The sequence below is a fragment of the Vicugna pacos genome, chromosome 6, assembly GCF_048564905.1.
Source record: "Vicugna pacos chromosome 6, VicPac4, whole genome shotgun sequence".
In the NCBI taxonomy this organism is placed as follows: Eukaryota; Metazoa; Chordata; class Mammalia; order Artiodactyla; family Camelidae; genus Vicugna; species Vicugna pacos.
In genome coordinates, this window is record NC_132992.1 from 67,899,304 (window position 1) to 67,926,252 (window position 26,949).

Sequence of the window (26,949 nt, forward strand, 5' to 3'; positions counted from 1 at the left end):
CATGTACCCATCCCCACTTCATCTGCTTCACTTCTGTATCGTCAGCAAAGGTCCCACACACAGCGAGGAGCTTGCATTCCCCTTTCATTGAACTTAACCACATCACTTGTCCCATGTGTTCTGACTTGCCTTTATACCCTGTACCCTCTCCACCGGAGAATGAGGTCCTTGAGAGCTGAAATGCCAGCCTGTTGTAGTCACTTATGTACCTCCAATACCTAGTCGTGAACCTAGTATGGAACAGATACATCATGTTTGCCGAACGACTGAGCACCTTCTGTGAGCAGACACTGTGCTAAAGGTACATTTTCTTTATGTTTGTAAGTAGCACTTATCACAATCCTGAAGGATAGACATTATTGTTCCTATCATTCCAACAAAATATCTGGCACTCAGACAATCGAAGTGACCTGTTAAAGCTACGCAGCTGGTGGGTGATGGATTCACATCAGTTTGTCAGACTCCAAAGTTCAGGTTTTTCCATCCTACCCTGGTGCTAAGGACCTCTTTGAAGAAGTAAAGCATAAAACCAAACGAGTGAGTTCACGGATCTAATATTAATGATAGAGCACAGGCCTGGCTTCAACTGGAATAGATTCAGAGGAGTATGGTGAGGGCAAAATTGCCAATGCTACCAGGCTTGGTAGGCAAATAAAACTACACAAGAGGGACGGGTTAGAAAGGGAAATTGCATCACACAGTTTCTGCCTAAGTACCTCGAGGGTTTCCATTTCAGTTTCCAGATTGGCATTGCAATTAGCAGGGTCTCAGGGCAAAGGCTAGAGTCTAGCTAAGATGGAGCTGAACACTGGAACTGGGAAGCAAGCATTCGTGACCCAATTATGCAAGTCCTTTGAAAAGCCACGTTCCTTCCTGGGTTTCACGGTTTGATCAAGAGTATTAGAGCCTTTCAACTCTAACCTGGGGCCAGCAGCATCAGGGCTTATTAGAAATGCAGAATCTCAAGCCCTGCCCTAGACCTTTTCAATCATAATCTGCATTTCAGTGCGATCCCTGGGGGCTCATAAGCACATTAACATTTGAGAGGCACTTCTCTAGGAGATAGTCTAAGGTCCTTTCTGGCTCTAATATTTGATGAGTTTCAATTGGTGATCTTCATGGTAACCTAAAAACTATCATGCTTATTAATTAGAGTCACACAGAGATCCAAGTAACCTGATTACCTCAATTGTGTCTTCTGTAGAATACTCTTAATTACTGGCCATGTTTACTGAGCATATACCATGTTCAGGGAACACTGTATATAATATCTTGAATCATTGTAACAGCTCTGTAAGACAGACATTTTTATTCTCATCTTACCAATGAGGAAATAATCTCATAAGTTAATAAAATTTCCTCACTGCATCGTTAAATCAGTAGTCGAGCCAGAATAACCCAGAACACTGTACTTAAAGCCCATGGTTTTTGTTTGTTTGTTTGTTTTTGCCACATCATACTGCCTCTAGTTGTAAAATTACAATTTAAAGTATCAAAGGTAGGGCTCCCTTTGTGAGAAAAGACTAGCAGGCTTTGGGCTTATTCTTTTGCAATGAAGGAAACCAAAAGGGCAGTCTAAAGTCTATTGAAGTCTAAAATACGACGCAAAGGAACAGATGGGAAACCCTAGAACACCTGGACTGGCATCTCAAACGTGTGGAAGTCGATATACATTTAGCACCAGCACCACCCAGAAGTGATCATTCATAAGGGTCATTTACACCAAGATGGTATTCAAGCTGAAAACACAAATAGGTTTGAGGAAGGATGAGTGATATTCAGAGATCTTAGGTGCACAAATTGATTATTAATGAAATGAAGAAATTGGGATCCAAGCTTTGGACCTCTCAAAAACTACCCTTCGGCTCCCTTGGTAGATAAGTACTGAATAGAAGGAACTACAAGTCTGTCCAATTACGGCTAATGCTGTGGTCTTGATGCTATTCAATGCCTGACAATAACCTCTTATATACTGACATTGGCATATATACGTGTGAAATTTCATGGCGTGTTTCTTCCTGCCAAGAGACGGAAGGGCCTGTCTCTCATTTGTACGTATAAACGCTCTCCCCAGAGCACATATAACTGGACAGTATTCTCCAGAAGGTACAGGTTTTTTCTTATGCTAACAAGTCATTATCCTTCCCAGCAAAATGACTGAACAGAGCTCTAATAAATCAATTTATCAGTGGCTATTTCACTTCAGGGGACAATATCCCCTGTTCCATCTTTGGCTAGTGCAAGTATGACCTACATTGAACACCTATGTCCCTTGCTCAGAAAAGTCCCAGAGCTGGGAGAAACTGCAAAAAGATCTCACCTTGCCTCTTGTCAAGGAAAGTATTGTTATTCTCACTTTACAGATGAGAGTTTTCATTTCCCATTGGAAGTGTCTTTAGCAGGTTCTTGGAGTGGCTGACATCCCCCACTTTCTCTATGCCCCTTTTGTTCTCCACACCTTCTACTGCTTACTGCTTGTGGACGTGAACAGGAATTCAGAGACAAAGTTCCCCTTTCTCATCCCCGCCCCTCTTGACCACCCTGGAAAGCCTCCCCTCTCATAAGCTGAAAGTCCTGGGGAAAGTCAATCTGCTTTCTTCTTCAAAGATATCCATTCGAGAAAAGAACAGAACACCCAGTACAAGAGGCCTCAGAGTGACAGAGGCAACGGAAGTGTAAGACTCACAGTGTCTGAAGGACTACGTGGGGTGGTAACATGAGAAGTATTTTAGGAGAATTCTGGACTGTGAAGAGAAATGGCCACACAGAAGATGTTTTTTTTTTCCCCCCCAGTTTCTAAGAGGCTTCTCCTTCACTGCTTAGCCAGATTTTGGAACTTAGACCTGTGACTAAGACAGGTGGCCGCTGCCCTGGGCTCTGCTTCTCCAAGATACCTTCAGGACCCAAACCATAGTGACTCATCTCACCTAGACTGGGCGAGCCTCACACTATAAACTAGCCTACTGGTGTCTAAAGAGACTGCCAAGTTTTAACCAATTTTGCAATTTCTAAATTGAAGGAAAGGTGCCTGAAATCTGGTTATACAATACAACTGCAAAGTGGTACTAGGGGTGGGGGGAGCCAATGTCACTTACTTTGTTGAGGATGTCCTGATTGGGTTATCACTGTCTCAGAATGGAAAAGATTGACTTCAAAGCTCATGTAAGCCCTTGGAATGAGAAGAGGAGGAAGGAGAGACCCAAATCGTCTCCTAGCTCTTGCTTAGTCCAAAAATTCCCCCAAATCTGACAGCAGAACTTCTAGAAGTCATCCCACACCTCCACCAGCCATCATTTTGAGTTTTAGTGGACAACATGTTCTGTGTCCCTAGATTCTGCCATGGGATTCCTTGCCCCAAAATAATTTAAAGTGAAAAGACTAAAGGAGAGTTTGGAAGCAGAACCTGGCAGTAGTGTCTGCTGATTCTGCACACCTGTGATGGAACCAAAGTTTGACATTAACATGGATACAAGGAAAAGTTTTAAAGAGTGGTACAGAAGGAGAGAAGGAGGTGGCAAGGGATGGAGAGAGATCGGATGTGGAAAGGTTACTTACACAGTTTCATCATTCTTGAATTCCAGCTCTCCATATGTGTCTTCAAAATCCTCTCCACCACCCTTGGCTGTCCCTTCTACTGTCCTAAAGGGGACGATGACTGTGCCCCGGGCACCTGATGTCCGCAGAACCTTGACCTCCAAGACACCAATACTTTCACTGACATGAATCGTGTCACATTCAAAAGTGAAGATGCCTGCATGGTCATCATCCAAGATCGTGACTGTGGCCACACAAGGGGACGCCAGGATAGCCCGAGGCAAGGGAAGACTATTGAGTACTATTGGAGGCATCCCCTCCTCTGGCGGCTCCTCCTCTAGGCGAACATTGCTCAACCTCACAAAGAAGTGTTCGTCCTCCTCAAAAATGTCATCATCAATGATGCCCACGGAAAACTCCTTCTGGGTCTCTCCTGGCTTCAGGACCACAGTGCCCTCTGTGAACTCATAATCAGCCCCTGCGTTGGCAGAACCATCCTCTGTTTTGTAGTCCACGTACATGGTCTTGGACGTGTCCCCTCCTTTCCTCACCACTGTCAGGAGTACAGCCCCACAGTTCTCCAGGCACTGATAAGAGCATGGGTCAAAGAAGACCTTGGAGACAAAGTCCTCAGGCTCATCTGCATGCACCTCGCTCATGCTGGAGGCCTTTTTGGCTTGTTCTGCTGCGTGTTTCTTCAGGATATTGCCTGCGCCAGTCATCATCCGAGTGGCTTGGATCCGGTAGAAGGCACGGCTCTTCTGTTGATGGGAAAGAGCATAGTAATTGGCCATCTCTACCAGCTGATCTAAGTCCTTCTCTGGGTGCTTCTGTTTCAGATCCTTGAGAATCCGGATCATCTCCCTGCGGGACTCATCCACTTCCTTCCCTTCCAGGGACACCAGGTTCCCGTCTAGGAAGTGGGAGTTCATCATTTTCCCATCCATCTCAATGCCCTTGGGGTGGTCACCCTCAGTCTCTATGATGATTCCTCGGTGTTTATCTGCACGGTACTTTTTGTGCATGTATTTGTAGAAGAGCAGTCGCCTATCTGCCACCCAGGCCAGAAGGACACACACCGGAAAGAAGAAGAGAGTGAGGAGGCCTTCCCAAACCTGGACCACACCAGGAGAGAAGACTGCCAGGATCATATAGAGCCAGATGTAGGCAAAGATGCTCCAAGCAGCAGTGACAAAGAAGACTCGTAGGTGCTTGATCTTGCGAGTCTCTCCGTCGGGGATCACGTAGACACAGATGCCAATGATAATGAACATGTTGAAGGCTGCACTGCCCACAATGGTAGAAGGTCCCAGTTCACCAGCAATGAACCCATGACCACACACCTCAATTAGAGAGAGGAGGATCTCAGGAGCAGAGGAACCCAGGGCCATGAGGGTCAGGTTGGAGACAGTTTCATTCCAGACCCTGATCGTGGTTGTGCTGGTCTCTCCATTGGGCTTTTTGATAGTCACCTCTCTCTCTTGAGAAGTGATGACTTCAATAGATGCCATGAAGCGATCAGCAATGATGGACACCCCCAGGAACATGTATATCAGGGCCACAAAGTAGACAATGACCCTGGCAATCTTGTCACCAAGGGAAGGGTTCTCCGGGTACCAGATTGGTAAGATGACCCCCTCCTTGCAGTCCGATGACCCTGAACAGGACTCATTGTTTTGCCCTGTGCTGGGCACATCCCCTGAGGTGCCAGCCTCTGCCCGAAGACCGTTCAGGAAGAGCACAAAAGTAATCAGCCCAAAATGGAGGAAGGCAGAGGTGAGAGGCTGCAACCTTAACCACGCCATACACGAGACTTAGCCGCTGGCTTGCACCGCAGCACCAGGGGTCCTCCTGACAGGCCAGAGACCTAGAAAAGACCAGAGAGGCAGAAAAGGCATAAGGGATAAGGAGGACAGCAAATGGCAGGTTCCCACCAATACAAACTGATTCTTCACCCTGAGCGACATATTGCACTGACATACGGGGCAGTCTCTCACTTGGAAAAATAGATGTCACCGAGAGGCACAAATAGCTGTTCTGTCCTCAGGACCATCTGGTAGACTCAGTTGAAAAATGGCTTAAAACACTGGGAATACTGGTAATGGAAACTTAAGCGATACCCTTCTAGTCCTGACTCCCAAACCCTCTGCTATCTGTGAGAGTTCTCAGGAATCAACTTAAAATCTTCATCCCTACAGACACTGTTTCTAGAGTTTTAAGCCTTCCCTACCACACCATCATCAGACTCAAGATACTCAAGAATTTTGCACAACATAGGTTTGCAAGAGTACATACTGAACTGAACCCAGATATAGCACCTGACTCTGGGTGCAGCAGAGCCTGGTTGGGAAAAATTACTTCCCCAGATGAGAAATTTATGGAGGTGAGCTGTGATTCTGAGACTGCTTGGGAAATCAAGAGCTGATTCTGTAGTGAATACGACCTGCCATGTAGATCGCCCGAGGCCCTGTAAGCTGTGCCCAAGACCCAGTCCACAGCAGCCCGTGGACCTTCAGCAAAACATGCTTATGAAAGAGTTTAGGCATCCAGTTACAGGAAGATGAGGATCAGCCAGCCACTCAAATTCCAAACACCAAACACAGAACGGGGCCAAGTGGTAGAAATCCCTATAAATAACATGCAAGTGGCTCTGAAATAAGTCTTTTTGAAACTGCAGGCAAGATTTCAGGGTGAAATGCAGCCTCATTTGCTGGCCTCAAGGCACCAAAAGGTGAGCGTGAGTTCAGAATAATGGGAAGAAATTCAACCAAAACTATAGACTCATCTTTCAGCTTATTGCCTTTCTACTCATTTCCTCATTCAGATGGAATGAGAATGCACATTCAATACCTAAAAAAAAAGCAATTTTTGCATTTTCCCACTTCTGCTACAACCATGTAGGGTACTGTTAGTAATGAAGGAATGCTGCCATTCCCTACCCGCTCCTCCTCCTTCTCTGCTGTTCCCCAGCTCAGAAAACAGCACGTCCATCCACCCAGTTTCTCATGCCAGAAAACCACTGTTAGTCCGCAAGCCTTTCTCTCCCTCACGTCTCTTATCTGGTCCAGCGCTGAGTCCTGTCAACTCTCCCCCATCTCATCTCCACCAACACAGCCCAAGCCACCATCACTCCCCACTAGAAGAATCTACTGCAATAGCATCCTAACTGAACTCACTCCAATGCTTGCTGTTTTCTACCCCATTTCCTCATACAGCCATAGTCATCTTAAAAAAAAAAACAAAACCCAAACCTACTCCATCACCTCCCTAGTTGAAGCCCTTCAGCCGTTTCCCCTTGTTCTTGATATAATGACCAGGTTCCTTACCGTGACCTGCCAAGCCTCGCATGAGCTACCTTCTTCCTCCTCTGCCCCCTTCATCTCTTGTCACTGTCCCTCTCCCTGCATGTCAGCAATAATGGCCTTCACATCAGGTCCTGGATTACACCAACTTATTTCCCATCTCAAGACCTTTGCACATGACACCATCCATGACCAAAATGACTGTGTCTTCTTGTACCCCCACTCTTAACAATGCTTCAGGTCTCAGCTTAAGTGTCACCTTCTCAGAAGAACTTTCCCTCACCCTAAAAACAGTCAACTCCTTCTTTACTTTTCCTTCGTGGCATAAATGGTAAAGTTTTGAAATTACATGGGTATTTGTGGGGTTATTTGATTAATGATTCACTTATTCATTAAACTATGAATGACAAAGGCAAAGACTATGTCTACTCTGTTTATCATGCATCCTAAGTAGGTAGTCAGTAGATGCTCAATTAATGTACATTCTGGAATAAATAAATGTGGCTCTAAGGGAAGCTTTCTCGGTGCTATGACCTGAATTGTGACCCCTCCAAAATTCACACATTGAAGCCCTAATCCATAATGTGACTTTATTTAAAGACAGGGGATTTAGGAGGTAATTGAGGTTAAATGAAGTCATAAGGGTGGAGTTCTAATCCAATAGGATTCGTGGCCTTATGAGAAGATCAGAGAGAGAGAGATCTCCTTATATGAGGATATAGGGAGAAAGTAGCCAGCTGCAAGCCAGGAAGAGACCTCTCTCCAGAAACCGAATTGGCCAGGATCTTGATCTTGAAATCCCAGCCTCCAGAACCGTAAGAAAATGCATTTCTATTGTTTAACCCATTCAGTCTACGGTATTTTGTTATGGCAGCCTGAGCAGGCGAACAATCAGAAATCAGCCTTCATTCAAGTCATTTTATGATCTGAATTGTAGCCATTTGCTCTAGGGAAAAATAGAGAGATCTCATGGACAGATCCTGACTAGATTTTCGAGGCTCTGTAGGACCTCTGTAAAGGCTTGTACTCAAAGAGAAATTCCCTTTGGGTCACAGCACAGCCTGGTGCCTACTGTAATCCTGAAGGCCTTCCTTCCAATGGGCTCTGTGGATTAACTTGGTTTCATATTCCCCAGAATGGCAGCCAACTACTGAGGCCCACATTCACCGTTAGTCCAGGTATCATGGGTCATCCCAGCAGGTTCTTGGGGCTCTGACCTCACGCCGAGGAGAAGCCATGAGAAGGGCTGTGGAAGAGTAGCGCAGTTGAAGGTGTTCAGCATTTATATTCCAAGGCTCAGAAAGCTCACAGAGTCTGTGAGGAACACAGAGCCCCTATTTATGGGCTTGGCATTTATCCACCAGGAAGAAATGTGGACAGAGTCGGATCTTGGCTCCTTGCCTTGATCTCTGAAAACCCAACCCTTTGTGAATTCTGATAAGCCCCATGCAGGGGAAGACAGAAGGTGGGCACAGCTGGAGCGGCTCTTTCATCAAGAGCCGACATGGTGACAGGCGGTGGCAGCTGTGTGGCTGGCCAACCCCACAGGGGCGGGCTATCCACAGGTTAGGGAAGAGGGCTGGCCTGCTGCAGGCAACGGACGTGGAACATGGAGGCAGTAGTTATCCCGGTTAACGTGGGACAAGGACTCCTGCTTATCTCACCCACTGAGAGAATGAAGGCAGATCGTGGTCTTTGTTCCCCTTGGTCCTGCCAATACCTGTGGTGACAAGGCTCTATGGGGACTCTCCTATATGGGGTCAGAATCAGAGGTCAGTTTGAAAAGAATGTTCCCTGAGAAAACAAATGAACTGAAGGAAAGGACAAAAGAAAACAAGGCAAGAACATGACTAGGAAATGCCTGCACTGAGTTTTTGGAACTGAAGGTGGAAAATGACCCACGGATGCCTAGTTCTTTCCAGCCCTGCCAGGAGATGGTTTCTGCCTGAGAAGTTAGAGGGGGAGGGGATGTCTCTGATGAGCAAGCCAACGGTCATTTTATTTGTGCCCTTGCCCCAGCCCCAGACACCAACTGAGACAGATCCTAATCTCCTGGGGGGTCCACCGCAGCCCCTTAGAGACCCAAGTGACCTTCAGTGGTTCCAGAAGGCTCTTAGTCAGTCTTAAGGCATACTCAGGGATAATGACCAGCTTCAGACCCCTCCTAGAACTGTCCCAAATTAGGAAGATATCAATAATAGTAACTGACTCTTGTAAGTGCTTATTGTGAGCTCACACACAGAAGACATAAAATTTACGGTTTTAACCATTCCACTTTACTGATTCCCAATTTGTTGCAGAATGTCCAAGAGCCCTAGTCAACTTCTAGTCTTCGGTGGACTTAGAAGCAATATGACTGCACCACAGAGCCCCACGGGACACACCAGCCATTTGGTAGAGTTGCCTGGTCCCCAGGTTTCCTGGGGGTGTCTGGTTGCCCGATGTAGTCTCCCATCCGAATATTCTCCTTCCCGTCAGCTCAGTCAACAAACAATAACAAACGCCTGTGTTTTGCCAGGCTTGGTACTAGATGCTGGTTGGCAAAATAAAAAATGATGCAGGGTTTGTCCTCGAAGGTACTGTCTAGCAGGGGCGGATAGCCGCACACATGGGCAATTTTACTATCATCAGGGAAGGTGTGGGCAGAATGTTGCCGAACACGAGGAGGGCACTGAGCCAGCCTGGGGATTCAGGGAGGCGTTCTGAAGGAGGTGATCCCTGAAATGAGTCTTTAAGCAAGAGTGGGCTTTAGTCAAAGAGAAAAAGAAAGAAAGAAAAGGAAGAAAGAAAGAAAAGGAAGAAGAAAAGAAAAGAAAAGAAAAGAAAAGAGAAAAGAAAAGAAAAGAAAAGAAAAGAAAAGAAAAGAAAAGAAAAGAAAAGAAAAGAAAAGAAAAAGAAAGGAAGGAAGAAAGGAAGGAAGGAGGGAGGGAGGGAGGGAGGAAGGAAGGAAGGAAGGAAGGAAGGAAGGAAGGAAGGAAGGAAGGAAGGAAGGGAAAGTGGGAAGGGTTTTTGAGTCAAAGAGAACAGCCCAAGCTAAAACACGGAGCCGTGCGCATGGGATTGTGAGGAATTCAGAGTGAGGCAGGATGGGGCAGCAGATGAGGCTGGACATGGAGGGAGGACCCAATTCATGCCAAGTCTTATATGCCAGGCAGAGAAGATAGGATTTTACCCCAAGTACAGTGAAAAGCCAATGACAGGATTCTGAACAGGAGAATGACATGGTCTGACTTGTATTTCGGGAAAAAGCAATTTGGCTAAAGGGTTTAGGATGGCTGGAGGAAGAACAAAACTAACGCAGGAAGATCAGTTAGAAATCTATTGGAAACAGAACAGATACAGACAAAGAAGGTGGGCCTAGGACATATTCTGCATGTGATGACCCTTTGTCCCCTCAGTTCAGCCCATGGTCTCTCATCTCTTTCCTGGACTATTTTCCTAACGCCCCCGGGGCCATCTGCAAGGTGTCTGTGTCCTCAGCAGTGGCTCCTGACATCTTTTAATATCACTGGCAAATTTAATTAAAGTCACTGTTCCTCTGCTCTTCCAGATCATTAATAAAACAGTGCCACCAGGCCAGACTGAGCAAATTCTCCCTCCTGCTACGCCCTCCACTTTCTCCAATGGGAACACTGCTGCGGGCCTAGCACCAGCCTGGGTAGACTCGTCCTGCTCTGCTTCTAAATCTGGGCCCCTGCACAGGCGTCACAGCCAATTTACATTAAAGTTTTAGGTGCAGCCAGGCTGCACTGGATCTGACGTGTCACCGGAATCCAGGAACACTGCACCTTCTCCTGTACTTCCTCTGCCTACAGGGGACCAGAGTCTGCAGAGTTTTCTCCGTGGTGATGCTCCCCCAGAAACACAGGAACTAAATTCCCTGCACTCTCAAGAGTAGGAATGAGGTGATCTCGGATGCTTAGGTAGTTGGACTGCCACGCCTGGAACAAGGAAAACATAATGATGCTGTTTTCCATGCATTATGATCTCTTTCAATCTTCATGTAGGAAAAGTGAGTTATTATCATCATGCCCATTTTACAGATCAGCAAATTTGAGCTCATAAAGGTTGAGGAATTTGCCCAACTCATAGTCAGTAAGTGGAAAAATAAGCATTTGAATTCTGGCAGCCTGACTCCAGCGCACATGCCCTTAACCACAGTGCTTGGTATATACCCCAGGTGTGGGGACACCTTTGAAAAGCAAAGGCCTGGGGAGGGGAGGGGGAGTCTTTCTGGATGGGGAGTCCTTGCTACAAGCTTGGAGGCTCTACCTACTACAAGGCAGCCTGGAGCAGCAGTCAAGCCCCAAATTTTAAAGCAGGAGGCAAGAACTTCCTTCCTACCTGTGCCTCAACGAGCTGGGAGACTTTGAAGAGTCAGTGAACGTCTTAGGGCATCAGCTTCCTCATCCAGAAAATTTATATGGGGTTGGATAATCACCATAGTTCCTCTGAGTCAAAAAGGCTTTGACTGCAGGCAGGGGCCTCTCCACAAACGGCAAAAAAGGGAAGGGACACCTTTCAGTCAGACTGGCCCAGAGCAGTTTGAGAGCCAGGCGTTCCCAAGGAGACCTCAGAGGAGAAGAGATTAAGTTAAGGGAGGGTGGTAGGAAAAGGGGGCCCCAAAAAAGTAAAGGAGTGCCCACATTCTGAATTTACCAAAAGCATCTTGGATCAAACCCCTTTTTTAAACAACTGCTCTTTGAATGCCCATTTTGGGCCAAGCACTGTGCTAGTGACTGGGAGGCTAGCCATGAACGAGCTACACCACATCCCCAACCTTATCGAATCTATCTTCTGATGAGGCATAGAGACAAGCAAGGAATTATGGGAATAACTGACCACAGTGATGTGACGGGAAGTACTCTCTTTATCTCGTTCTGCCTGAAGCTCTCAAGTTGGTCATTGCACAGCTATCTCAAACCATGTGGGCAGTGGCTGCAATACAACACGGCTTCACAATATCAGGAGTCTTGTAGTGGCATATGATATTTTACTGTTCATGCTTCTCTGATCTCATGCAAGTGTCATATTTTGCCTTCCTTGAAGACCCCAAGCCCTTAAAGACATCCAAACCATATGGTAATGTCATAAAATCCTGTTGACCTTCTTCCAGGCACAACTACACAGGAACAGGGAGCACCAGCAAGCCTCATGGCCCTCGTGCTTTATATAAACCAAGGACTTTAGAAATGACAGCAGCAACAATAAACATATCTATTCATTGTGTACCTGCTCTTTGGTGGCGGGCACTGCATTAGCACTTTTACAGCTGCTGGTTAATACCTAAGGATCCCACAGTGAGACAGGTTATCTGTCTCAGAAATGAGGAGACTTGGGCCCAAAGATTTAATTATTCACCCAAGGTCCACTAGCTGAGCAAGTGGCACCGCTGGGCTACGAAACTTGGTGTGTCAAATGCCAAAATCCGCTTTGAAAACCCAGCGGACAAAAGGGATGGTGGAAAAATTGGGTAGGAATCTGAAGCCCTTAGGTCAAGAAACTTGGGCCCCAGAAACCTCTGTCTCTGGGAAGTCTTCCTTGATAATGCCCTCTTCCCCCACCTTCAAAATGAGTCATTTACTCCCCGTCATGTTGCCCGAGCACTCTGATTTCCAGTGAAGCACGTGTCACACATTGCCACATTGACCTGGGCTTATCTGTTTACACATCCATCTTCTACACTCTTACTGAAACTCCCTGAGGGATTTCCACTCAGTATAGGGTTTTCTTTTGTTTTTGTTTTTTAACATTTTTTATTGATTTATAATCATTTTACAATGTTGTATCAAATTTCAGTGTAGAGCACAATTTTTCAGTTATACATGAACATATATATATTCATTGTCATATTTCTTTTCTCTGTGAGAAGATATACAAGATCTTGTATATATTTCCCTGTGCTACACAGTATATCTTGTCTATCTAGTCTACAATTTTGAAATCCCAGTCTATCCCTTCCCACCCTCTGCCCCTTTGGCAACCACAAGTTTGTATTCTATGTCTATGAGTCTATTTCTGTTTTGTATTTATGCTTTGCTTGTGTTTTTTTTTTAGATTCCACATATGAGCAATCTCATATGGTATTTTTCTTTCTCTTTCTGGCTTACTTCACTTAGAATGACATTCTCCAGGGACATCCATGTTGCTGCAAATGGCATTATGTTGTTGGTTTTTATGGCTGAGTAGTATTCCATTGTATAAATATATCACATCTTCTTTATCCAGTCATCCGTTGATGGACATTTAGGCTGTCTCCATCTCTTGGCTATTGTAAATAGTGCTTCTGTGAACACTGGGGTGCAGGTGTCATCCTGAAGTAGGGTTCCTTCTGGATATATGCCCAGGAGTGGGATTCCTGAGTCATACAGTAAGTCTATTCCTAGTCTTTTGAGGAATCTCCATACTGTTTTCCACAGTGGCTGCACCAAACTGTATTCCCACTAGCAGTATAGGAGGGTTCCCCTTTCTCCACAGCCTCTCCAGCATTTGTCATTTGTGGATTTTTGAATGATGGCCATTCTGGCTTTTTAAGAACAATGAGTGGTCACACCCAGTGTAACTCTATTGATAAGGCTAAGAGGTTGGACCTGACCTCTAATATCCTCTTTGCCTCTAAAATTCTAATTCAAAGTCTTTCTTTTTTCAAAATCTTTTTGATTCTATGATTCTAAAGTTTAACTGACTGTAGAAGCCAGAGGACTTTGCCCTCGATAAGTCCTTGACAGATGTGGAGAGTCACAAACAATGAGAGTGGGCCAGAGAGACCAGAAGAGAAAGGGCTTTGCCCACTTAATTCTGCTTCTCCCACTACTGGATCTACATCTGCAAGTAAGTCATCCTCCAAGTTGCAGGCAATAATGGCACTGGGATCACACGCTAGAGAGAGCTGTGCATTAGAACAACTTTGGAGTGCTACAAAATACAGCTTTCTAGATCCTACTTCAGACCTAGGTTTTGGACACTCTGGGAGTGAAGTCTAGATACTTAGGCTCCTCAGTTGATTTTCAGGTACAGCCAGGATCAAGAACCCTGGGAGAAAAGAAAAGGAACATAGACTGACCATGACATTTGCATCTCAGGGATTCCATCCATTAGAGACTTATTTTGGACCAAAAGAAGGACTCTTAGTTAATCACAAATTGACTTATAAATGGGTACCACAAAGCCTTTCTATACACTGGACGAACATCTCACCCTCCTGGACTCTCATTTTTATACCTTGCTAAGGACAGTCAGCATCAAAACTCGACCCATGTAAGTAGATTTTCCCTTTGTCTCTCCCTAAACCTACTGTCTGCTTGACTTATGCTTTTACTGAGGAAATATAAAAGATCCAGAGTTCCCTTATCTACATAGGAGAATAATCCATTTTCAGCAAAACATGGTTCCAGCTTTTTTCCCTTTCATGGGTGATAGCTTATGTTGACTTGTCCACACCTTTCCTCATGGCATCTTTGTTTGGTGGTTCGTTTATTCATTCATACATGCATGCATTTGTATGGAACTCAGTCTATGTGCCACAGGTCAACTTCCACTGAATTATAGTGAGAAGGTTACTCTGTTTCATACCCAATTCATATTTCTTTTTGGCACATTCAAAAAAATTAGAATAAAAGTTCCTAAAGGGTAGGAATTTTTATGTTTGGTGTTTCTGAATACCCAATGTCTATATCAGCGCCTGGCACAGAATAGGTGCTCAGTATATATTTACTGAATGAATAGATCCACGAATAAATATGCAAAAATAGAAAGCATAATATCCAGCAATTTCTCCCACTCTTGACAGTGTTCAAATGGAGCATCCCATCTGTCAGGGATGCTGTGAGCAAAGTTTTTCAAATTTGAGTAATCTGAACAAAACGTAATCCCCCCTGAGGAGCACACACTTCACTGGAGAACAGAGACTGAAAACCAAATAATGACCACAAAACACGTCCTAGATTTGGAAGCATGTGCAACGTGCCAAGAGAGTACAGAGAAAGGAAGGCCGAAAACTGCCTGGGATCATCAGGGCCAGTTTCATGGACCAGTCAACTTTAGATCCAGGATCTGAAGAATGAACAGGAGTCGAAGTCAGTGTATCTCAAACAAAGGTAACAGGAAGCCATGCTAAAGAGCACATCAACTTCAACAAGCAGTGTCTGTTCTAAGCAGGGTATTTGAAGGACCTGGCACTTGCGAGAAGCTGCAGGGATAAGTGAGGAAGAGTTTGTAAAAGGCCTTATACATCCAGCCAAGCAACTGGGGCATTATCTTGGTGGTAATAAGGAACCACTGAAGGTTTTTTAATCATAGGAGGGACAAGATCCTTGTTTTTCCTTTGGATAGAGACCTAGACTGAAGCCAGTGTGGAAACTGGGTGGGTGAATGAAAGCAGGGCAAGATTTGGGGGCAGGAAAACCAGTTTGGAGATTCTTACAGTATTTGAGTGAGACGTGATCAAAATGTGGACAGAGACAATGAGCACAAGCCCACTGAGGGAAGGCAGGGGTTTGAGAGCTTTTTCAAAAGTACATCAATACGTGTTGGGGACCAATTGAAAACAGAAGATGATGGTGAAAGAGGGATGAAGAGGCACACCGAGGACCAAACCACATCAGGCACCTGCTTCCTCCCACTGGTCCTGCAACGTTTCTCCTGATGCAAGGATCTCCAGACCCAAAGAAACAGGAGCTGAAGAAATCAACACAAAACCAGTGAACTTAGAGACCTGTTTGGCTTTAAGAATGTCCTGTGACTGTGAGACAAATGAGGCCAGTGAGAGTTCTGGGCTCTCCAGGAGGGGAGCAGGACGGCCCTGGAGCTGCACCAAGGCACCAGAATGCTCCTCAGTCTAGTCAACGTAATAACCATTTGTTGGCTCAATAGTCCAGACTGTGATAAGTCAGAAGACGCAGTGATGAGGCAGGTCTGGCCCCTGCCATGGAGGAGTGTATAGAAAAGTACACAAGATCGGTATCTAAATGCCAGCAAAGAGTTTTGGGAATTATGAACACTGACTGGGAATATCCCAGAGCTGGCAGAGTCGGATTTCTCATGTCTGTTTCAGAGAATGCACTTTCACATAGAAGAAAATGAACTCATAAAATGCACTGGCCCTCCAAAATACTGCCAGCTAGAAAAGCCAAAAGTATCTTTAAAAGACCCAAAATACTGAGATGAGTACAAAAAAGCCTAGATTCTGTTCATTGATTCACGAAAAAAATACTTGTCAAGCACTTCCTACGTGCCCATCACAGTTGTAGGTTCTTTGAAGACCATTTCTGCCTGGATGTGTTCCAGCTCCTTGAGGTTCAATATTATTTCTCTCACCTGGACAAGCCTGCCACAGCTCTTTCAGTCTACTCTCCAGAAAACAGCCACCATGTGTTTTCCTAAAATGTGAATCAGATAGATCATGCCATTCTCTGCAACCTTCTCCTCCTGCAGAGCTCCCTACCTGCCACTGACTTCGACCTTGTAACTTCCTGCCCTTAACTCCCACCCCTGCCTCCGTACTCCACTCCAGCTATGGTGGAGTTCCTGGAAGTTTCTAGAACATCCCAAGTATGCGTTTGCCCCAGGACCTTGGTGTTTACCGTTCCATCTGCTGGGAATACCCTCACCCTAAAGGTCTCCATGGATCACTTTTTGCTGTCATCCAGGGTTTGGATGCCACCTTCTCCGAGGCTTGCCCCACTCATCTTACCTACAGATGACTCCCTCCCTCAGCACCCTCTGTCACACCACTCTTACTTCTCATTAGAGGACCCAGCACTTACTGAAATCATCGTGTTTTTCTTTGTTCACTGGCTTAGCACAGACTGTAAACTCCATGGGAGCAGAAAACTTGGTCTTTGTGTTCACCTCAGTGTTCTCAGGGCCTTGGCTGGAGCCCGGCAGGGGGAGTGTTGGGATTTGTTGAGGAGATCGATGCTCACTCTGCAGGAGGAAGTGTTTTTGGAAAGATATACCTGTGAGGGGAGGCGGCGAGATTCCCGGGATGCCTTGGGGTAGAGGGGTCAATGATTAAAGCCAAGGACCTCCGAAAACAAGCAGTTTTGTTCATTTGAAAGAACCAACAGAGCCACATAGTATTTGGATGGTGGTTGTAAAGCTGTTTCTAAACACAGTTCCTTCTTTGCACCCTCACCCTCTCACGGGCACCTTATTTTCCTCCACAGCTTGTGGCATAAGGACAACCAACACTCAGTGCACTATTCACTCAATGAATACCACACGACACTCTGTACCGTCAGCTGACAAAGGCCTTCTCACTCACATGATCTCATTTAATCTTTGTGAGGATGTTCTTGCAGGTGAAGAAACTGAGGCATGGTTAACAGCCTAAAGTTTCCATGCCAGGAAATAACGAAGCTGAAACCAAACCTTGGTCCTCTGGCTGCCAGAGGTCTCCTTCCACAAGGCCTGAGAGATGGCATCCCCTGTCACAGAGGGAAATCGGGCTTCTTGGGTCAGAGGAGTGAGAAGCCCAGGGCAGCCTGAGGTCGCATTGTTCCTGCCCCCTCAACCCATCCCCCAGAGAAAACCACCTGGGCTCTAACATTGAGGGTTATCCACAGAGGAAGGGCTGACACCCCTCTGTGCTGTTGCTTACCCATCAAGGGGATGCTGGTGATTAGCTGTCTTTATGTACCTTTCCCAGCTCATTCTCCAGAAGCCTGACTTATTTTAATGCCATTTAATTTCTCTTAATTTTTAAATGTTAAAATACAGAATTAAATCATTTCATTGCCTGAATGATCCAGCAATCCCACTCCCGGGCACATATCTGGAAGAAGCTCTAATTTCAAGACATGTGCAACCCAATGTTCATAGCAGCACTATTTACAATAGCCAAGACATGGAAATGACCTAAATATCCATCAACGGATGACTGGATAAAGGAGGTGTGGTATATGTGCACAATGGAATACTACTCGGCCATTAAAAATGAATAAAATAATGCCATTTGCAGTAACATGGATGGATCTGGAGATTGTCTTTCTAAGTGAAGTAAGCCAGAAAGAGAAAGAAAAATATCATATGATATCACTCATATGTGGAATCTAAAAAAAAGACTGAACTTATTTACAAAAAAAAAACTTATTTACAAAACAGAAACAGACTCACAGACATAGAAAACAAACATGGTTACTGGGGTGAAGAGGGTGGGAAGGGATTTGCAGATACTAACTATTATATACAAAATAGATAAACAGTAAGTTTCTACTGTATAGCACAGGAACCATATTCAATATCCTATAGTAAGCTATAAAGAAAATATGGTAACGAATATATGTATGTATATGGATGACTGAAACATTATGCTGTACACCAGAAATTGACACAACATTGTAAACGGACTCTACCTCAATTTAAAGAAAAAAAAAAACAAATGGACTCGATGAAGTACTCAAAGGTATCTCTCTGAGACATGCCTGGGGGATTCTCTTGGACAATCAACCCTAGGGGTGTTCTGAGTCGTCCCTTCACAAGAGGGTGCTGGCGGTAGGCTCCTAGGACTCCCGACAGATCGTGCTGCTGTCTGGGCAGCTGTGCTCTCTCCCCACACCTCTAATGATTTCCTCGAAGCTGACTCCCCCATTAGTTCCTTCTGAGAGGCTGGCAGGCACAGACTCTGATGATTCTTCCTGTCTGCTAGGGGAAAGAGTATGGTCGGGGGTGGGCAGGGCCTCTGGCAAGTCGCTGGGAAGAACGGTTCCACGTCGACTCTCAATAGAGCCTACCTGGCAGTAAATACATCCTTCCTGGATGGAAAAGGAAACACAGAAGCACAGGAATTGGAACAGAACTGGCTGGAGCATCTGGGGACCCAGCACACTGCCAGTCATTCTGGGAATGCCCTGGAGTGTGGCAGTGGGAAGTGACTCCACACAGGAGGGCCAACCTCGGGCCATCAGGGCCCTCAACCAGCTCAGGGTGCCTTGTAGGCCAGACATCCAAATAGTTGGGCTGGCTGCTCATGAAACCTCTAGAGACCCAAGGTGATGATCACAGACACACTGGGGGCTTCAAATTGCAGCTGGAGGGTTCTGAAACAAAAGACACCGTCAGCACGCAGCACGAAAACTATTCTTAGTAGGAGGCAATCTAGAAGCTGTGGAACAAGACCAAAAACTACAGAATTGTCAGGGAGGTGGCTTAAAAATCGACCCTTCCGGCCTTTTTTTTAAGGATAAGGAATGAGAGGTCCAGAAAGCAAAAGTGGGCCTTGCCTATAGCGGCCAGAAGAGCCGAAAACTAAAATATAACCTTCTTACCATCAGTTCAATGCATCTTCTGTTATACCATGTTTCCTGCTCCTGGTTTGACTCCCCCGCTGACGTCTTTTATGATAAATGGGACAGACTCCCTTTCATGACCTTGTTTCACCTGCCTCAAAAGTGAGGTAGGTTATTCGTTTATTCACGTCTTCATTTTTCATTGAACACCCAGTGTTTTAGGCATTATGCAATAAGGAATGGGAGAGAGAAAGAGGAATTGGTCCAGGAGGGAAGAAATGTAAGCCACAGGAAAAAAAAAAGAAAAAGGAAAAAAAAACTGCATTTCAGTAAGCATAAGGGCCCCATGAAAAACAGATGCTGTGTTATCAAAATTCAGAATAAGAGACTGCTTCTCCAAGAAATCTTCCCATCAGAAAGGGGTATTTGAACTGAACACTGAAAAACACGTAGGATTCTTAGTGAAAGGTAAACCATGGACCAAGGCACAGAAGAAGAGAGGGCGAGTTTACTTAGGTGCCCACGTGGGAACTGTAAAAAGTGAGGCTGGAAGTGGAGTGGTGAACCAGGCCACGGAGGGCCTTGAAAATCAGGAGTTGCTCTGCTGCAAAAAATGGACGGCCCTTTGAGGTTTTCTTGTGTAGGAAAACAACAAGCTTAGAATGGTGTTTTAGGAAGGAATCTTGTAACAGCCACTAAAATGAACTGAAGGAGGGGGAGAAGGAAGCTGGGAAGATGACAGAAAGCTAGTTTTTGCAGTATCGTAAAAATAGTCACTACTTCATACAGGTATGGTAAGGATTGAATGGGACTGAGTAGCTGACTCTGTTACAAACACACAAATGTTGACTGCTATAACAATAATTATTATTATAATTATCATTGTTATTACATAAGAGGTTATCAAATTTGTACTTAGGGAGTGGAAGTAGAGATAGAGAAGAGAGGAATGGACTTAACAGACATGGCAATACAAGAGTCCCCCTTTATCCATATGGGATAAGTTCCAAGATCCCCAGTGGACGCCTGACACTGCAGATAGTACCAAACCCTATATATACTGTGTCTGTTTTCCATACATACCTACTTATGATACAGTTGAATTTATACATTAGGCACAGGAAGAGATTAATATTAATAATTAATAATAAAGTAAAACAATAACAACATACTGTAATCAAAGTTATGCCAAAGTGGTCTCTGGCTCTCTCACTCTCAAAATATTTTACTGTACAAACTTAATGCCTTTTCCATCTTAACGAAGCACTTTATCACACACTGTGGCAGTAACTTCTGCAGTCTGAGGGTGACAGCAAAACTAGCACAAATTTCTTTCTCCTTCACAATGTCATGGATAGAAGATTCTTACCATAGCCTACGATTTTTTCTTTCCTTATTAAGTGGTGAACTTCCACTTTTTTCACTTAAAGGAAGTGCTTTAAGGCTTCTCTTTGGCATATCTGAATCGCCAGTGTCACCTTTCTTGAGCTTTGAGGCCATTATTAAGTAAAATAAGGGTCCCCTGAACACAAGCACTGTGATTCTCCACAGTCAGTCTGATAACCCAGCCTCCACAAAGCGATTAAGGGCAGGGATACACTGGACAAAGGTATGGTTCACATCATCCGGGGCTGTCAGCCCAGGATGGCGAGAGATTTCATCACTCAAAACAGCACCCCATTTAAAACGTATGAATTGTTTATTTCTGGAATTTTCCATTTAATATTTTCAGACCGCCGTTGACCACCAGTAACTGAAACCATGGAAAGTACAACCGTGGGGAAGAGGGGAACCACTGTATTTGGAGAACAAGGGGGAGGAGGCAAAGGTAAACTTGGGGACTTGGAGCTGAGGTGACAAGAAGTTGGCTGGTGCCATCAATAGAAAGCAGGAAGTCAGGAGGAGTAGCTGCTAAGAACAAAGATGTCAGTTTAGTAAAAATTCAATTTGAGGGGCTGACGGGACATCTTGTTGGAGATACTGTGCAAGTGGTGGAAACAAGCCACTGGGCTTGGACAGCTAGAGTCCTAGACTCAGAACTCTCCATCCTGGAGGAACAGCACAACACACTGAGGGAGACTGCTGAGGGGTAATGCAGGGGGGAAACTGGGAGGGAGGAGGAGATTTTGGAGAGGAAGTGGAAGAGGGACCACCTAGAGAGTTAGGGGGACCTGGAGAGTTCAGTGTGACAGAAGCCAAGAGGGGAGAGTTTTAAGAAGCTAATTGTCAATTATATCTGATGGGAGTGGAAAAGAGAGAGAGACGGTGAGGGGACACGGAGTAAGTTACTCCGTTGGGGGAAATGAGAAGTCCTTGGTAGATGACAGTTGGGCAGAAAGCATAGAAAAGTGAGACAGTAAGGGGCTAAATGAATGAATGAGTGATGAGGAAACAGAGTCAGGCGTCCCTAAAATTTTAAGTCTTTTGGAAGCAAGATGGGAAGAGAAAATGACAGGGGGAGGGAGGGAAGGAATTAAACAAGTGATATTCTTGTCAGGATGGGGTTTGTTGACCATGCTTACAATTGGAGGGAGGGGATTCAATGTTGAAAAAGAAAGACCTTAGGGCAAGCTGAGGAAGGCAGGGCAGGAGGAGCACTGTGCAGGAGGGGAAGGGAGAGCTTTTTTCACTCTGAGATTAGTGATAAGTAAGGATGAGGAACAAAGTTGGGAGATCAGGGTGCAAAGGAAGAGTGTTGACCAAGCTCACACCGTTTGGCTTCATTCTCTAGGGTGAACAAAGCGGTGCATGACTTGGAGGTCCTCTCAGTGACTTGGAAATGGCCACATGGAAGCCAGGGCAGGATTATAGTTTCCAGTCCCACTTCCGGATCCAGTCCCCACATGACCCAACGTTCTTGTATACAACCATGAAAGGACTATTTGTCATTCTAAGTATCAAGGCAATAAGTGCTACTTGCCCTATTCCAAGAGTTATTTTCTTAGCAGATGTGACTCTGTATACAAATACCCTTGATTCTGGAATTCACTTTTATTTACTCTCCATATTGGAAAAAACATACATACACATATACATGTGATTTTTCCTACCTAGATGTCTTGCTTGATGGTCTCTGTGGATCTAAATATGGATCTGAATCCTCCTTACCCTTTCAGGCTCCTGCTTGAGACCTCCCCCAGCCTTCAGAGAGCTCAGACCTCTGGGGTTCGCCGGGCTGGGCAGCTCAGCTGGCCGGGAAATGTGTCTTATACCTGCTGGAGCCGTTTTTCCTTTCCTCTGAGGTGCCCTGCCCAGTACTGGGTTTAGACTGCCCATCCACGAAAGAGACAGACAACAAAATATAAACCAATTCCATTAAAGAAAAGAGGGAAAATTCTTCCTAGAAGGGCAGCTCTGGTTTATACGCTAAAGCAGAAAGAGGAACCCCCTAACCCTCCCTCACAGGCCAACGGGATGGCAATGCAGTGAGGTTCTCCCAACAGCTCCCTAACTCCCTGCCTCCCTCTCTCTCTCCCTGCATTCTGCTCTCAACATACTATCTCAAATGCGAATCTGACCTCGCACTTCAGTACTAAAAACCTTCCTAAAAACCCCACTGGAAACTCAGTGGAAATCCTTAGCATCGAGTACAAGCCCTTCAAGGTTTGGCCTCCAGAGCTTCTCCAAACTCACCTCCCTGAATTTTACCCTCCATCTTCAGTCATCTGGAAGAGCTCTTCTCCACTTTAGGCATTTGTATACTGATATCTTCACTCATAGCACTTTCTCCATCCCCCTCCCAACTTCTCCTCTCTCTGCTTTCACCAAAGTCAACTCCTACCATCCTTTCTTCCTGGGATTAGCTGTCCCTATAAATTCCCCTTAAGCCCCTAGAGAGAGGTGATCTTCCTATATATTTCCATTGTACCTGGGATTTACCCTCCATTGAAAGGAATCACTTTATATGGCAGTTGCCTGTTCATTAGTTCATTATCCCTGCTGGAACAAATGTATGTTTATGAGGAAAGGGACTATTCTATTTTATTTGCCTTGGTCCCTAGCAGATGCCTGGTGGAGTAGGAGGTCGCTGAACATTTACTGAGTAAATAACTGAGTGAATAAGTGAATGCTTTTTCTTTTGGAGTGGAATGTATTTCTGAACCTCATTAAATGTTTGACTCTCTAAGCAAAGCAACCAGGCTTAAGTGCAAAGGGAGTCATTCTCTCTTCTTATCTGACCTTAGTAGCTTGAAGAGAAGCCAAGATGTGTGACAAATTCCCCCAAATCCAGAGTGTGGACAGTGTCTGGATGGGACAGGCTGGGGAACAATGCCCACAATGACTACCCATGGACAATACTAGCAACTATGCCAAAGACTATACAAGGGACTGCTTTGCACAGGGCTGGGGCAAGAAGACACTCTCTCAGCTTCAGCGTCCCAGCCCAGGGAAAAGCCCAGGGCAAGGGAATGCTTTTCACAGGGTCAGTTTGATAACCCTCTCCGTCCTTCTCCCACCAGGAGGCTGCAGGGTGCAAAAGTGGAGCCCAGAGGAGCAGGAGCAGAGAGGAGAGACAGCTTGTTCCTCAGAGTTCATTCATTCAGCTGACACTGACTGAGTGCCTACTCTATGCCAGGCACAGTGCTAGGCCCTGCAGACATATTGTCAATAAACGCCAGCTACCTTTCCTCCCTTCCTGCAGCTTACTGTCTCCAGACGTCACTGGCATGATGCAGTCAGATAAATAAATTTAATGTGCATCTTTAAACTACTCCAAAATAATAGGTTCGTTACAAGTGTATAAAATAAGGGGATCTGGCCCAGTCAGGGAAGGCATGGAAGGCTTCCTTGAGAAAGTAACCAATGAACCAAGAGCCGATGGATGATTAGGAGTACATTAGACAAGGATGGAGCGCCGGAGTGCTGGAAAGGCAATAGAGCACTCCCGGGAGCGGAAACTGCATCAACAGCCTTCCCATCTCCCTTAAGTTCCAGAACCACTTCAACCAACTTCCGTTCCGTAGGTTCTACCGGCTTCTTCTCACCTCAATAGCTATATTTTACTTAAAGAACAAGGAAGCTATGGAGTGCGGACTGCAGATAGGAATTGCAGATTGCACTGAGGGGCTGCAGCCCACCCTTAGACACCCCAGACCCTGACCATCAATCATCCTCATATGGAGAACTGCAAGGCACGAAGGAGCAGGTTCCTCTCAAACTTGGATCCAGCAAGGCCGGTAAAACGGACCGCCGGGAGACCAGGCGTCCAAACTGAGTGAGCTGAACCCCCTCCCTCAGGGAGAGCAGGGCGCAGCAGCTATATTTGAAAATAGAGGTAAACAAGGGCTCAGCTCAAGTGGACGGGCACAACAGCTGCGGGAGATTAATCACACGCGCCTGCGAGTCACCCGCTCGCCAGAGGCCCAGAGGCTTCCCTTTTGCTGCCCCACTAGTAGGCCGGATGTGTTCCTATCACGTACCCAAACTCCCTCCACTTGGGGTGTTTCTCGGCCACCCTAGAGTCGGAGCCTTGCTCCCAGCTGCGGCCTGCCTATCTGAGAAACTAACCCCAATTTCAACCTTTCTGCCCAGGAGACGGAACCACCAAACGTTCAAGGTTTGTTTTTTAATCACCAGGAGACAGAGGGTGGGGGGAAAGGGAGAGACAGGCAGCAGGCTCAGGCTGGGAGCGGGTAAATTTATGGCACTGCATTAAAGGCGTTTGTTCTATTTGACACCCACCACCCCCTCCCTCCACGGTTAAAAATAAAACACAATGAATAAAGACGAAAAACAGCTTTTTCCCTTCGGAACAAATCGCTTCTTCATCTCCCCCCAGTGGCTCAGGTCCTCAGGGCAGGTCAGGCAGGGTCTGCAGGAGCCTGTGAATGAAGGCCTGTCGCTGTGTGTGCTTGTGTGTGTGTGTATGCGTGTGCGCGCGCGCGTGTGCTGGTGGTGGTGAGAGGGGTGTGTGGGCGGCGCGGGGTGGGAGGCAGGTAGTTACACACTTCACCTCTCTCCACCTGGTCCCAGCCCGCCCAGACCACCGCGGACCGGAGAACGCAGGACCGGCAAACCCTCCTTCTCCCCGCCCCCTTGGCCGCGGCGGGAGGGTGCGCTGGGGCTGCAGTTCCAGACCCGCGGCGGTGGAGTCCCGAGATTGGGGTGCGCGCGTGCGTGTGTACACGCGGGCGCGCGCCGAGTGGGTAACGCGCTCCCCTCCTAGTCCCCAAACCCCGCGGACACTCACAGCCCCAGGAGCACAACAGGCCCTGGCACAGCCAGCACACACATGCACACATGCGTCCAGCACGCAGCACAGCACTCAGCCTCCCCAGTGCGCGCCGGCCACTAACCCCGCAAACCCGCGACCCGACCGCACACAACATGCCCAGGCATCTCTTTCTGCGCTGCCCCCCGGCACCCCCCAGGTAGATACTCACTCTGTCAGAACGGCCCCCCTCCCCAGCACCTCACGCAACCCAGTACACTTTCCGGGGCACCCTCCCCCCACCTTTCTGACACTAAACCCACAGGAAAGCAGTTCCCATGAATGCTCTTGAGAAATAACTTAATTTACACCAGTTCAAAAGCGGGAACCCTCACGAGGACACCCCAATCCCCCCGACCTCTGCCTCCTTTGCCTCGGCCGCCCGCTGAGGGGGAAGGGCAGGAGGCTCACCCTATTACTCACCGTTTCCTGTCGGTCTCTCGAGCGGGGTGGGCAAGTGAGGGGGGTGAGGGAGGTGCGCGAAGCCCCCGCCGCCGGGCTCCTCACCGGCCCCAGCGGCTCATCGCCCCCGCGGGCTGCCCGCCGGCCGCAGCCGCGACCGGGGCATGTCAGTCCGCCGCCGCCGCCGCCGCCCGCCGGCCGGGCTCGTGGGCTCGCAGCTTTCAGGGAGCTGCGGGGCAGCGCATCGGGAGCGCGAGGGCTGCTGGGGCCAGAGCAGGGGGCCTGGGGTGGGGTCCCTTGGCGCCGATTTAAGGAGCAGGGAGAACCCTTCTGAAGACCCCCCCGAGAAGCCCGACCCGCGGCGCCGACTTGGGACTAAGCCCTGAAGAGGCCCGAAGTCCCGGCCGCCGGCAGCGGGGGGATCCCTGCCGGGAGGGGCAGGAAGGCGAGCAGCCCGGCGCGCCCTGGCGTATCCGAGGGACCCCGGCTTGCAGTCGCGTCGCCGGGGCTTTCCCGGGGCTGGGAGCGCGCCGCCTCTCCGCCTCGCACGCCGTCACCGCGGGAGACGTCTCGGCCTCGCCGCGCGCGGAGGGGACGCGCGGAGGGGCTGGTTTCTGGGCGAGCCGAGAGCTTTGCCCATTAAGCTGCAGCAAGAAGCCAAATCAAAAAGCCAATCTCCAAGCCTCCTAACCGAACGTCACCCTATCAGCTGGGAGAGAGAGAGCTGCACCGAATGACAAGCCGCGCATATTTATCCTCGCGCGCCGATGGGGATAAATTTCAGAGAGCTTCCCGACCAGCAGCGGGGAAGGAGAGCCTGCATCTCGCGTCCACAGAGCCCCTAGGACCTAATGCAGACGGAACCCCTAGCTCGCGGCCACCCACCCAATCGTTGAAGCCTCGCGCCCGGCGCCTCCCCGCCAGCGGCAGTTCCAAGACGGCGGCGCGTCCTGACCTGGATTCCGCGGAGTCCAGGGCTCCGGGCAGCGGCGGGGAGGGCAGGCAGGCGGGCGCGCAGCACCGGCTTTCCCCTTGTCCTCAGGAGACGCTGCCTGCAATTCCGAAATTAAGTCTCCACCAAACACATCTGTGGCTTTTAAATATAGCAGGGGACAATTACCCAGGCAGGGTCCACCCAGGCCTAGGGGAGGAGTTGAGGGGGTTGAAGGTTGGTAGTGGAGGGAAAATAAAACTCCTTTTTTCCCCTCTTTTTTTTTTTTTTCCTTCTGTTCTTGGTGCAGAACTCAGTCTGTCATTTTCTCAACCCAAATCA

General features: G+C 47.2%; 1 protein-coding gene across 1 annotated transcript in view; it reads right to left on the minus strand.

Annotated features, from left to right (window-relative positions):
- SLC8A3 (solute carrier family 8 member A3) overlaps nucleotides 1–26,396 on the minus strand; it is a 140,914-nt gene extending 114,518 nt beyond the window's left edge. Inside the window, exons 1-2 of the mRNA XM_015241471.3 lie at nucleotides 25,698–26,396; nucleotides 3,556–5,401 (exon numbers count right to left, since the gene is read on the minus strand). Coding sequence (XP_015096957.1) covers nucleotides 3,556–5,339 — 1,784 coding nt within the window. The 5' untranslated portion in view covers nucleotides 5,340–5,401; nucleotides 25,698–26,396. The remainder of the gene's footprint in view (nucleotides 1–3,555; nucleotides 5,402–25,697) is intronic.
- Nucleotides 26,397–26,949: the final 553 nt, after the last annotated feature.